Here is a 13,386-nt window from a genome sequence, read left to right as displayed (position 1 = left end):
ATGAAATTTTGGATGAATTAGCAGGAATGATACAACAAAAAAACTGAAAAGAAAGTGCTGATGAGAATTGCTAAGACATCGTACATTGTTCCTGCAGATTAATATGCTGACACATTAAACTATGAATAACATGGGTTAGGTAGGTCAGTCTCAGAAGCATTTCCACACAATTCTCACTTGCAGAGGATTTCAGTTGGGATCTAGAAACAGGGGCCTCTTCTCTGAGGTAGCCTAGCTACACACTTGCGATTTCCATTCTAGCATTATCAATTATTCCTAGTGCCAAAGTTTAATTTGATACCTTAAGTTACTTAGTCATTTTCTACAGTCCAATTCATACTGAGCCTGTGCTCTTAAATACATTGCAGGAAGTTCTATGGGATAATTCCACACAATAGTTCTAATACAGCAATAGTTTCAAGGAACTGATCATACGAAACAACTGGTTGCTCTGGATCAGTGGGGCACAGGATGAAGGCCATGCAAATAGATTTGTGTACCCACAAGCATGTCAACAATGCAAGTGGACTTCTTGCTCAACAGGGACAAAAGAACACAAGAGACATTGATTCTAAATAAACAGAAGCTAAGGAGCTAGCTTTTGAGTATTATTAGAATTCGTTTTCCCTGAATCAGCTGTTGTTTGCTTGTATTGCTTGCATTTTGGAACTGGGAATTACTTACATCTGAGAAACTTATTTCTGTACTCCTACAACACTAGTCCATTATAACTGTCTGTCCTTCAAAAAAAAGAAGAGGAAACCAGTATCGTTAAAAATAAAGTATCATAAACAGAAAGATCTACTACTAAAAAAAGCAGAAATGCAGCTGTATACATAGTTAATTTTTTCAAGTAATGTTATGTACATTTTATTGCCTGTATATGCACAATGGTAAGCAGAGAACTATAAATACACAATGTAATAGAACAGTAGAAAACAAGAATGTTACACATATGGAAATGAGAAAGGGGAGACTATTTTCCTGATGAAGCTGCTAAAAAAAGCCAGTGACGAATAATGACAATTAAGGTTGGTTTTTTTACATATATTTCTAAAATATTTTCCCAGATAAACAGCTTTCTGCAACAGCAAATGCTTCTTTTATAACCACATCTCTCATCTTTCCGAGTCAGAACAACTTCTGATCAAAGTCAAAGTAATTTATTAAATTATGTAACTCCAAGTATTCCATTTTTTCAAGGTAATTAGCAAGTAAAGTATTATTAGCTCTTTTAAAAATGGTATTTGGCTGCATGTTAAAAGAATTGGGTTTTGAATACACAATAGTAAATGAACAAAAATGAAATAAAAAAATATTTCTATAGACAATTCCCCCCCCACAAGACATTATGGGTAGCAGCTCAGTCAAAAGTTTCCACCCTGGAGAGGTAGAGAGAATCTTAGCCTAGCACAGAAAAACCAGAATCATTGGCACTGCTATCTTCTCTCCTATAAAAACACAATCCTTAAAACTAGATTATGTAACTATGGTCACAAGATCTAGGTTCTAGCCATTGTGAGAAGGGTGCTGATCTCACTCCCATCTCTCAGTTAAGAAACTCGGTAGATGGTGGTTAAATCTGAGAAACAGAAGACTTTGGGGAACATTTTCTTGATTTTCATTCTCTCAGTTATGAAATCCATAAATACAAAGATGCATTATTCACAACAAAGTTTTTTAAAAAAAGTTACAGAAACAACCTGAAAACATTTCCACATCTCTATCCAGATGGTCTCAATGACACCATTTCAAGGAAACCATGCAATAAATTTGGTGCTGCCTTCCGAAACAATTCAAATTCAAACCCCCAACCAAGGGTTTCAAGATCTATAGTGCTTGTGATTCTTTTCCCCAGCCCTCCCCCTGTAAGTCAACAAACAAACACCTGTTCTTGCAAAAAAAAAAAAAAAATTCATTGCTGAAAAGCTTTCCGCAGTGCTTGCTGTCCTATATCCCTACGCGAGTTAAAATGGTAGAACGATTAGTTCCAGTAATTAGGTTGAGAGGAAACATTCTAGTGATAAAGATAAATACATATGGAGCATGCTTGTGCAGAGCACTCCACTCTGAAGCATCCTGCTTGAGGAAGGGATGGTGACAAGAATGGTTCATATCCACTAAGTGACTTTGCTTAACCTGAATTTGGGAAAGCAGGGCGTCACATTCCCCCAGTTCTGCAACACTGTGTTCTGAATAGGATGTCTTCCACTGATTTGTCCTCCTTAGTTTGCACGGAATTTTTATTTATGGGACAAACATACTCAACTGTGAACCGAGTTTAGATACTGGAAATATCCAGCTTTTCTTTTCTTTTTAATTAATGGGCACTGCTTGCTTTCAGACTATATTATCTGACTTAAGACATGCCCATGAGGATGCAACTCCAGTTCGGGGACCGAGTTGCAATTCAAACCAGTCCGGCTTTGTTCTTATGCTCAAGAAAGTAAAGAAAAACAAAACACCCATTGCCATTGAATAAAAACAGCCATACAAAGTCATGTTACTTTGTAGCCAAAGAAAAACAAGGAAATTTAGATTTTAGCTTTTAAAGCTTAAAGCATTCCTGTTTAATTAGGTTTGTGGTGGTGGTGGTGGTTGTTTTTTAAAAAAGAAAAATGTACAGTAACACTGATGAAAATTAATGGGAAGACACACAGAAGAGTGTGAACAGAAAACATGATGGATTAGATTTAAAAATTTATTTTGCTTCAATCAGGTGATATTAATACTGTTTTTTCTTTTCCCTTGGATATGGAATAACTGCAACAGTCACATGCAGGCTGAGAATAGCCCTCCATTAAGGGGAAGGAAAAAAAGGAAAAAAAAGAACCTCAAACAAAAATGAAGAGTTCCAAAAGTTTAGTTTGAGACTTTTCCTTTTACTGATGTGTCTTTTCTTCTGTGAGCAACATCATCACTAGCTTTGTCCAGGAACATCTGCCGCTGAGTCACCTGCTCCAGAGCCTGTTTGTGCACGTTTGATGTAAAGGTTCAACAACTTCATCTGCAGATTTAATTCAGTAAATGTCCTCTTTAGTATTCAAGACATATTTAAATTATAGAAAAGTCGGGGACGGCGACAGGGGACCAAGCAATTGTATGCTGTTTATAAGCAAAGTAATAGCAAGGAAAAACGCATTTGATAAGGAATGATGGCAACAATGGGGTGGGGACTTCCTGAGAGTTGTAAAATGGAGCTGTAGTTTAAATAGTGAATGAAGATTTAACTGCTTTGCATCGTATGTATATGAGGGAGGAATCAGACGAGGATTCACCATAACACAGGTGTATTGTTCACATGTTAACTATAGGAAGTAAGCAGTTGAGATACTTGAGTTGATGTCAAGACTTGGCTCAGATGCAATAGGAAGGAAACCATGGTTTCCTGCTACAAGAACGCACTGTTCTAAGTTTTAGGCTTAGACAATTCCTCTCTTCCATAGGAGAAAGTTTTGGGTTTTAAACTGCCCCCAGTTTCCTGTGCAATCTGAACATGGGGGAATGGTGGTTTGAGGGTAAGCCAGAATGAGAAACCATGATTTGATCCAGGCTTGCTGTCATTAACCATTGTTTGAACAAGCCACAGTCCCCCAAGTTCAGACGCCACAGGAAACTCTGGAAGCTTTGGGTCTCCTTTTGCAACCACAGAAGACCAAACAACAGAAAGGAGGCACATAAGCAGAAGGCCTCTTATGGCTTGCTCTCATTGTTTCTTGTTACATTTGACCAGGGGTTAGACTTAGTCATTTTTTTATTGTTCAGCCTTTCAGCATTCAGATGGCTAGTCAGGATCTCTTATACAATATTACAATCTTCCTTTAAAATCCATGATTTCAGTACACTTAATTGCCCATGTTATAATACAATTTCCTAGTTCCTTTCCCCTAAATGCTAGGTCTATTGTGGGTAACATTTTAGTCCAGAATAGTACACCGTATTTTATATGGAATTCCTAGAATGGCACAGCACATATTGCTTTGCCCTCTTTGTGGCAAACTGGTGAACTCAGACTAGCTCTTGGATGCCACAGGTTTTGACTTACTTTGCTGCCAGTGAGTTGGCTGAGATGCGGTTTCAGTTCATCACCAATTACTGCATGAATGGCTACAAGACAGAAGACACAAGCCTTCCGAACACTGCTTTCAGAGTTATCATAGCCCTGGAAAGCAAGAAAAGTTAGCATTAAAAAACTTAACACATTAACACAAAGAGAAATCACTAATGCATTTTAAATGGGCTAGAAATCTCATTCCTAAAATTATTTGATGGAATGATATATGGTAGCAAAGAATTCAGATACTCAATAAATATACTCTAGCTATTAAAGGCACAAGTTTGCTTGAGAACTGAGTAGCCTCAGAGGAAAAAAAACTATCTGGTTTAAATTATTTGTCAAAATAAAATAGTTCCTTCCAGTAGCACCTTAAAGACCAACTAAGTTAGTTGGTCTTTAAGGTGCTACTGGAAGGAACTTTTTTATTTTGACTATGGCAGACCAACATGGCTACCTATCTGTAACTTAAATTATTTGTGACACACATGATTCATTAAGGTTTTCCTCTGTTATTAGCTGTTCATTTGTGATATGTTTTCTTACCTGTATTAGACCTGGTACTATCTCTGGCAAGAGCTGCGCAAGTGTTTCTTTAGGTACTCTTTCTATCACCTTAGTTTGCATTTTGATTGCAGCCAGGTTTATAGGATAATCTGCTGTTTGGATAATGGGGCAAAGTACTTTGATGCACTGATCTGGGCTAATGGATGTGGCCAGCATTGTAGCAGCCTCTTCAGCAGATCTTACAACCTAAAGATTAAGCAGAAACTCAAGCAATTAAATCACATTTGTTCAATTTTGAATACATCCTTAAAACTTGGTGGCAAATATACTGCAAATACTTTTTGCTCAGGATAGCAGCATTTCAATGAAGTGGGCATTTTCCCCAAGAAGTACTTGGCATCATAACTTTAAAATATGAGTACGCTTTGCTAAGCCATCAAATCAATTTATTTGGGTAAATCAATCAATATTTTAACTCCACATACTGTAGTTATACTGTTGTCTTAAAATAAAAAGCTAGCTAGAAAACAAGAGGACAGTACAGTTTCTCATTATTTCAAATTTTAATTCATGATTTTCAGCTACTGTATAATTGAAACTTGATTGCTGCTGAATATATACTTGGCAGTGACTTTAAAATGGTTTTTATTTCCATAATGTGTGTAAAAAGCAAAGCTGAATGAAGGACATACAAGGAAGTAAGTTTTTAGTACCAATATAAACCCTTTAGGTGTGTAAGGAATAACAGTTTATTAATATTGCATTACAGTGATACAGCTAATCTTCATAGGAAATACGTTTGCAAATTACAAGACTGATGCCTGTCTTGTTGAAACTGAGTTTAAAGGATACCCCAGCTCCCACTGAGAACTATCTCCTCTCCACAAAATCTGTGGTACTGGAGACATATTTTTTTTAATCGAAAACACGAGAGTCTACCTTTCTTAGAGTTCACTGTGACTTAATGTTACAGATTCAGAAGCTTTGTACTCTTATGACAAATGCCCTGTCTTCTCTCTTTTCATTCTTCAGTCAAGGACAACACAAGTCAAAATAAGTTATACAAACCTCCTTGTGGGGGTCCTTATGAGCTTCTAGTGTCTTCATGATTGTAAGCTCTGCATAATTTCTAAATCTTGCTGGTTGGTGTCTTAAAATCTCTCTTAAAACTTTCAATGCCAGTGCTCTAATTGCATGCTGAAAGTTCAAACATACTTTGTTTAGTCTTCTTTGCACAACTTCAAACTGATTATTTTCAGCAGTGAAAATATTTCCGTATTTCCAGAACTGAATCAAGTATTTAATTGCTCCTTTGGGATCTCTGAAAATAAAGGGCTTTTCCACATTAATTTTCTTTCTGCAGTTACACATTTGTTGCCAGGAATCCAGGAGATCTTTCCTGATAGAACTTTTATGGTGAACATCACATTCATCTAAAACTAACACTGAAATGTTTTCTATAAATTGCTACTGGTAAAATTGCTCAGCTAACACATTGCAAGTGCAATACAGGCTACACTTGCAAGATGTACCGGTAACTGCTTAAGTGATCTTAGCTTCTACTGCAGCCTGTGACATATCCTCTCCATGCCAGACAGGTACTGATTACCAATTTTGGTATTTTAAGAAAAATACTGAACAACAACACTGCCTGGGATGCTCTGCTCAATGTCCTACCAGGGCAAAGCTTCAGTAATCCCGACATTCTCAAGGGAAATATGTGTATCAGGTTTGCCCCAATCCAATTACGTTGCAGGAAATTAAAGCAGACACATAAATGGTTTTGGCTTTCCCTATGTTAAAACTTTACCTCTTTGTCCCCAAGGGTTTCAAGTAATAAAAGCAGAATTGTTTTGAAGTGCTCATCCCAAACACCGAAGGACTCTTCTTGGGTCAATTTCATTAGCTCGTAGAGAGCAGCTTTCCGTTCTTCTACTCTCTCATTGTGATTTGACAGTTCCTTCAGCAATTCTGCAACCAGGTCAGAATGGTCCAGTGGATGTTCTGTGACAAAAGGAAAATGAAAAATTATTAAAAAGAACTCGTATTTTTAGCATTTGATGTACATCTCAGATCATACATTTACAGCACACATGCACCCTAAGAGGCAATCAATACTCATTTTATTTGATTTGATGCATAACCTGGAGATTGGAGGATTTTCTTTCTGCTAAATCTCTCTACTACTTTTGTGCCAGAGAGTGACCCAGAGACCGGAGGACCTCTTCTCAATTTACTTACTAGGAGCCTGGTTCTTTGAAGAAAGACTGCCAGAGATTAGAGTCGGAATCACATCCTTCCCTAGAGCCAGTTATGGTGCAATAATAACTCAACTCAGCTACACGTGACACAAAATTGCCACTAACTGGTGGCAGTGGAGCACAGTTATTCCATCCAGTTATTCTGAGAGATGATTTGATGGAGGCTCTCCCTCAACCATCACATAGCAGCAACCATGCTATCAGGCTGCTTTGCAGAGGAAGAGAGCAGGGCTGTTCCATCAACTATGCTGAGAGACCGCTGTTACTCATCTGGCCGTTCCATCTGGCTACCTGAACTGCTTGTACCCCAGCTGAGCACTGCTGGTAACGTTTAAGATCTGGAACCTGTTTCTTTTCCCCTTCTCCCTCCCATCTCTAAAGAGAGGAATTGCCTACTTTATATGTGGCCCTGGAAGCCCATTCGACTGAAGAGCAGCGCTACAATACTCTAAACCAGGGTTCCCCAAACTTGGGTTTCCAGCTGTTTTGGGACTACAACTCCCATCATCCCTAGCTAGCAGGGCCAGTGATCAAGGATGATGGGAACGGTAGTTCAAAAAGAGATGGAGACCCAATTTTGGGTTCAGGAAACCCTGCTCTAAACTAACAAGCACACAAATAAATGAATAAAAAGCATAGGCAAAAATGAAGGGGAGTAAGAACAGGGAAAAGTAGTAATATTACATTAAGAAATTAGAAATGAAGGGATGTATGGGCTGTATTCAACTAAATTATTGCACTAGTGGAAGCCAGCACAATGATCCCCGTTTGTGCAACAAGAACCCCCCTCCCCCGCAGTCTCCCCAAATCTGCTCACGAGGGGCAGGAGAACCCCCAGGACAGGGGAAGGGCAGAAGGGTGTGGATATTGTTCCAAAGGGCAAGAAGAAATGCTTGTGTTGATGGAACAGTCTTTCTTAGTACTGTGCTGAATGCAACCCTATGTCAAGCAACTATCGTGCCAAGCTTAAAATGAGCCAAATGTAGCTGTGTATGTCTTCTTTCCAAAGTTGAAGTTTAGACAATACACACAACAGTTCTAACTAGAAATATTTTGCCAGTAAAACACCACTGACACAGGTGTTTCCTTTATCCCAAAAAGGCTAAGGTAAAATGTTTAGCTGCTGAAATAAATCTATTTGGAAACAGCTCAGCTGTTTTAAAAAATTTAATCTAATCTCATCTTGCATATAAAGACAACATCTAGTTGCTTTCAAGCCAAAGTTTTGGATATCAAGTTTTCACTCAACCTCAAGAAGCCTGCTAGAAGTTTCCCAAGGTTGCTGTTTTTGCATGTTACTTGGATGAAATAACAATTCTTTGTTTTTACCCACACAGTTCCTTCCATATACCGTTTCCCCAATGCTGTTAGCAAAACACTAGATTTACCATCAGGAAACTGTTCTGCATCATCATCAAACATGGCCTCTTTTAAAGCTGATTTGTTAAATGAACCAACACTATCTGAGTAATTGTATGGGTTATAATCACGTGATCGTGGGGAAGAATGAGACGGCATTGTGTTAAGCAATGAGGTTTTGTTGTCAAGAGCTGTTCGGCCTGTATCAGTGGCACCACCTCCTGCTCGCAGATCCACTATTCCAGACCCACTGCAAATCTAACAAAGAAGAAAGAGACAAACAGATATGCAAAAGCACATTAACAAAATCGGCAGATTAAGACATCTGTTTTAGTAGTACATAAATATCAGGCAAACATTCTTGAGTACCGTATTTTTCGCCCGATAGGACGCACCGGCCCATAGGATGCACCTAGGTTTTTTTGGGGGGGGGAATAAAAAAAAAAAATATTCCCCTCCCCAGCTGCGGCTTCAGCGCGCCCCGCGCTCCGGGCAGCAGGCTGCGGATATCTGCCTGAAGCGCGGGGCACTCTGCTTCAGCGCGCGCCGCGCTCTGGGCAGCAGGCTGCGGATATCTGCCCGAAGCGCGGGGCGTCTGCTTCAGCGTGCGCCGCGGTCCGGGCAACAGGCTGCTATCCGCAGCCTAGGGAGCCGTGCGGTAACTTCCGCGGGCTCCCCAGGCTTGCTGATAGCTCCCTGAAGCCTGGAGAGCGAGAGGGGTTGCTGTGCACTGACCCCTCTCGCTCTCCAAGCTTCAGCGAAAGCCTGCATTCGCCCCATAGGACGCACACAGATTTCCCCTTCATTTTTGGAGGGGAAAAAGTGCGTCCTATAGGGCGAAAAATACGGTATTTTACTAGCAATCTTGAAAATTCAGCTATTTTTTATGTGGCTTTTAAAGTATCACCACTTAGCATAACAATTTGGCATCTAGAAATTAAGCATTTATACCCACAGTAAAGCTTCTAAACCAAACTGATCTGTAGAACTTCTGGGTTGACCATTTTTACAAAGTTATCATTTTTAAATAGAAAAGGGCATATTATAAAAACAGAATTTTATAGATTTCTTTCAAAGATTAAGTTTACAGCTAGGTTCACACTATTTTCATAAAGCCAACATATATTCTTTTTTTTTTTTTACACAAATGAGTAATATATGCTTTCTTTGATTGGAAAATATAAGTGTAAACCTAACATGCTTTGGTTTTAACAAAGATTAGTTTAGTTTCAAAGTGAAGGCATAGGAGAAGACCCTCAGTTTACAAATCTCCTTTTAAAATTGCACCACACTGCTGCTTTAAAGTAACTTCATATTCTTTGATTAATGCCTGAATCAAGGAGCTTCCTATCCATGGTTGCCCCCCCCCCAAGACATGTGTTCTGATAAGCAGCCACATATATGGCAGAATGGCCCCATGGTTCCTTTTTTTATTTCACCCCCTAACTGAAATACTCACTGAATCGCCATCCTCTTTTTTGGGATCCCGTTTCATGGGCTCATTCATATCTTCTTGACTGCGGAAGCTAAAGTTCTGAATTGCTTCAGTCACCCCACGAAGAGAACTATAAATATCTTCTGAATTCATATTTTCTGTGTCATAATCAAATGCACTGTAGAATGAAAAAGACAGTTTTCCCCCCTTTTAATTTGAATGACAGAGTCCTCTAACTGGTATTCCTTTGCATGAATTCTCAAGTGAGAACTACTGGAAGACAACAAGCTGCCTAGTGCCAGAGAAGACTGTTTGTACATTTTGTGCAACTGACTGGCAGCAAATCCCCAGGCACTGCTATTTCATCCTTTGATTGGACATGAGACTTTAAACAGTTGAAGTACCTGTTCTACCACTGAGCCATTGCCCATCCCCAAAGAGCAGCAAAGTGTCAGGAGCGAGCCAGCAAGAAATCACACGGAAGTTAGAAGAAACAAGGTCTGCTCAGGAGTGCCAGGCCTAATGAGCACAGCAACTCTTCTCGGTAGCTCCTCTCCCGGGTCTTTCCCAAGCAATCCGAGACTGTGCTGGCATGCCTACCTTTGCTCCTCCCACTTCATACCTCTCCTGGTCCTGGGAGACCAGGGGAGAGGGGAGCTGGTCACAGCAGGAGGGGGAGTCATCCTGGCTTCTTCACCAGCCTGACTCATCTCTGTTTCTTAGCCAACCTTCTCTCCTGCTTCTGCTCTTGCACTTCTCTCTGCCACAGACTCTTCCCGCTCACTAAACCCTGTTACCTCTTCAGTTTCTGACACCTCCCCCCCGGATTATCCCTCTGACAACTTATCATTATCCCACTACCACTCCCTGGGCTCTGAGCCTTCTTCCCTTGGGTTCTCCCCAGCTGGTGCCTCCAACCAGTCGTCTGTGTCCAGCCAGTTCATGACACAAAGCATCTGAGATGATGTGAGAGCATGCAGTGTTAAGTAAGGAGGAGAGGATTCTGTCACACACTGTGGGGATTACAAAGGATAAGGAGAGGCAGACTATTAGGATATTGAATGTTCCCGCCCCCCTTATTAAATTCAACATATTATTACACTTAAAAGGCTTTTAATCAGTTTTGTATTTGTTGAAAAACTCATTTTGCGAACAGTAAATTAGTGGAAGAAGATATAATTTTGTCTCTTACCTTGGTGACAAAGTATTTTGGGATGTATTGGTTGGGGAAGTGATGGGGCTAGACCAACTAGCTGGCGAGCGAGGAACAGGCCTTGTTAAAGGGCTTCCCATGGACCCCTTTAATGGAAGAAGGTATTTTCTATTAAGACACTTAATTCTCTGATTCAGCCTTTAATTTAGAAAAGTAGATTTAACAATACTTTATTTATATTAGCAAGCTTGAGAAAAATCCAGCTGACAAGTTTAACCTGTAAGGCAATTTCAACACCCACCCCTAGGCTATCAAATGATACTTTTAACCGTCCTTAATCTTCATTAGAATCATTATACCTTTAAGTTTTTTAATGGGGAATAATGTAAAAACCTGAAAATACCTGGCCACCATTTCCTGTATTCCGGAGGTGATTGTGAAGCAGCTTTGTGGCACCATCCTGAAAGGTTTTTGGTAAAGCACCTAGCAACATTGTAAACTCCGGGGTATTGAGCTCAAAGAGAGAAATCAATACTGACTGTGCAGCCTAGGGGAAAAAGAGCATATCATATTAAAATAAACAGGCCAGCCTTAAGACAAATAGGTTTCAAATGTCAAGAACTACTCATTTCCCCAGCTCAATAAATCTAACTGTCATTTATATACAAAACCAGGTCCTTCTCAAATGGGGTAAGGGAATCAGAGGAACAGAGCTGTGTACCGGCTTCATAATAATTCAAGTCCATGGGAGAGTATATCCATTTTGGGACACAGTCAGGGAATGACAAGTCTATATTTTATTCATCCATTCAATTGTTGAGCTGCCCTTTTTATCACTAAGAACCTAGGATCCTTTACAGTGTCTAATGAAGAGTAAAAATTTCAACCATAAACGTATTGAAATACATAACCCTGGATCCAGTTACCAATGTTCTATTTTAAGACAGGAAATCCAGGTTCTGTCTGCCTAAAAAGTCACTTCCAGCCCCTGGGATGTGACCGGTGTGCGCACAATATGGGTTAAGCTTTACGACTGGCTTTCATCATCACCAGTATGGAATATCTCCCTTTGACGCATGTGTGCAATCTCTGGAGGCTCCCAGCTAAGTGACCAATCTTTACATGCAGTCCTAACTGGAACAACCTATGCAAGGTGCCTATGCTCAGTGCTAAGGCAACTGAACCGGGGAGGTGAAAGGAACTGACACTTTTGCTGTGGTCTTTCCTGTTGCACAGATATGCACCTAGTGAGGGACACAGTTAAAAAGGGGATGCATGTGCTTCCTCTGAAGTTTGCTTTGGTGTGCTGGGTGCTACTGTGACTGGCCTGCTTCCCTGTCCTCAGGTGAACTATATTATACCCAAAGTCTGGGCCATGCCCTGCTATCCAGTTGATTCTGAAAGTCACATCAGTAATGGAAATGATTATGTGGAAAGGACTTGCACCTCTTTCTACTTGCAAGTAAGACTTATTCATGCGCTTGCATACACATGTATTAATTTTTGTGTATGAAAAGTATATATACTTTAACATGCAAAGTGCAGCATGGCTGTGTCCCCTGACAAGTTGTTAGGTAAGGAAGACATCAGCAAATATATATCTGAACAAAATCTTTGAAGCTTACGTTTTTTATAGAACATTTCTGAGTGCAATAAAATTGTATGCTTCTGTTTATATAATAACCAGCTCTTCTCCTTTACAAAAACATGGGAGTTAATGACTTTTATAATAGTAAGATATGTAGCAAAAACTATTACAAACCCTTGATATTGTGGTATGAATTAAGTCCTTAAAAACCCTCTTTACACATTTAACATACAGATGGCATACCTTCCTAACATCTGAACTTTTAGGTTCTGTTGTCCAAGTAATAATTCGAGATACTGCCAGACGAGTTTCACTTGAATTTATAAAATCTCCCGGGTCCATCTGCTGTGCAAGTGTCTCTATATATTTGAGAATTGCAACCTTTACCTATGCAAAAAAAGGAGAATCAAATAGATGTACAGAAAAGTGCAACCATCAGTGAGGAGGTTAGAATGGAAGAGAATTTATTTTACTTGGGAGCAACCCTGCAGTTGTATCCTGACAGGATAAAGAGAAATGCATTTTCTTTGCATTTTATGTCGACAGAAGCTGTAAGAAACAATCTGCTTAGAAAAAGACATAAGATCAGTGTGTTGAATCCAGAGAACCGTGACTAGAGAGAAAATAGTACTGTCCTGCAAACCTTTACACAAGAGCTTGTGCAAGAGTTCACAGAGTACTGTGATAGTTTAGCTCTATAGTTCTATCAAACAGTTGAGCAAACTGAATAAATTTGGTTTAGTTTCAGGGTTTTCACCCACATTTTTGTGAGTGGAAGACACCTTCGAATTTTTCAATATAAAAATAAAGTGAAGATTATACTAGTCAAAGGTCTATGCAAACAGTTCTGCACACTTGAAGGCGATGTCAAGAAGTATCTTGAACAGCAACTTTGTGATAGTTCAAGGCAAACCACTTTGAAGCAAAGCTTCTAATCCACACAGCAAATATGGGGTTTACTTGAGGGGGAACTGACTCTCAAGGCTTCAGGAACACCAAGAAGAGACCTGTCAGCACTGTAGTCCCATT

At 39.7% G+C, this 13,386-nt stretch overlaps 1 protein-coding gene across 50 annotated transcripts in view; it reads right to left on the bottom strand.

Moving 5' to 3' along the window:
- Positions 1-840: 840 nt before the first annotated feature.
- CLASP2 (cytoplasmic linker associated protein 2) overlaps positions 841-13,386 on the bottom strand; it is a 123,494-nt gene continuing 110,948 nt past the window's right edge. For 33 of the 50 annotated variants that reach the window (XM_083468702.1, XM_083468711.1, XM_083468724.1 and 30 more), the window contains 10 exons: positions 12,601-12,744; positions 11,173-11,316; positions 10,809-10,915; positions 9,641-9,794; positions 8,211-8,439; positions 6,372-6,565; positions 5,630-5,758; positions 4,601-4,807; positions 4,046-4,162; positions 841-3,007 (listed from right to left, as the gene is read on the bottom strand). In XM_083468702.1, coding sequence (XP_083324828.1) covers positions 2,921-3,007; positions 4,046-4,162; positions 4,601-4,807; positions 5,630-5,758; positions 6,372-6,565; positions 8,211-8,439; positions 9,641-9,794; positions 10,809-10,915; positions 11,173-11,316; positions 12,601-12,744 — 1,512 coding nt within the window. In that variant the 3' untranslated portion in view covers positions 841-2,920. The remainder of the gene's footprint in view (positions 3,008-4,045; positions 4,163-4,600; positions 4,808-5,629; positions 5,759-6,371; positions 6,566-8,210; positions 8,440-9,640; positions 9,795-10,808; positions 10,916-11,172; positions 11,317-12,600; positions 12,745-13,386) is intronic. The other 17 variants (XM_083468718.1, XM_083468723.1, XM_083468713.1 and 14 more) reach the window with 1 other exon arrangement.

The sequence above is a fragment of the Podarcis liolepis genome (assembly GCF_965112155.1).
Source record: "Podarcis liolepis genome assembly, chromosome: 12".
Taxonomy (NCBI): domain Eukaryota; kingdom Metazoa; phylum Chordata; class Lepidosauria; order Squamata; family Lacertidae; genus Podarcis; species Podarcis liolepis.
The sequence above is the reverse complement of the archived record's forward strand: the minus strand, read 5'-3'. Positions and strand labels throughout refer to the sequence as shown.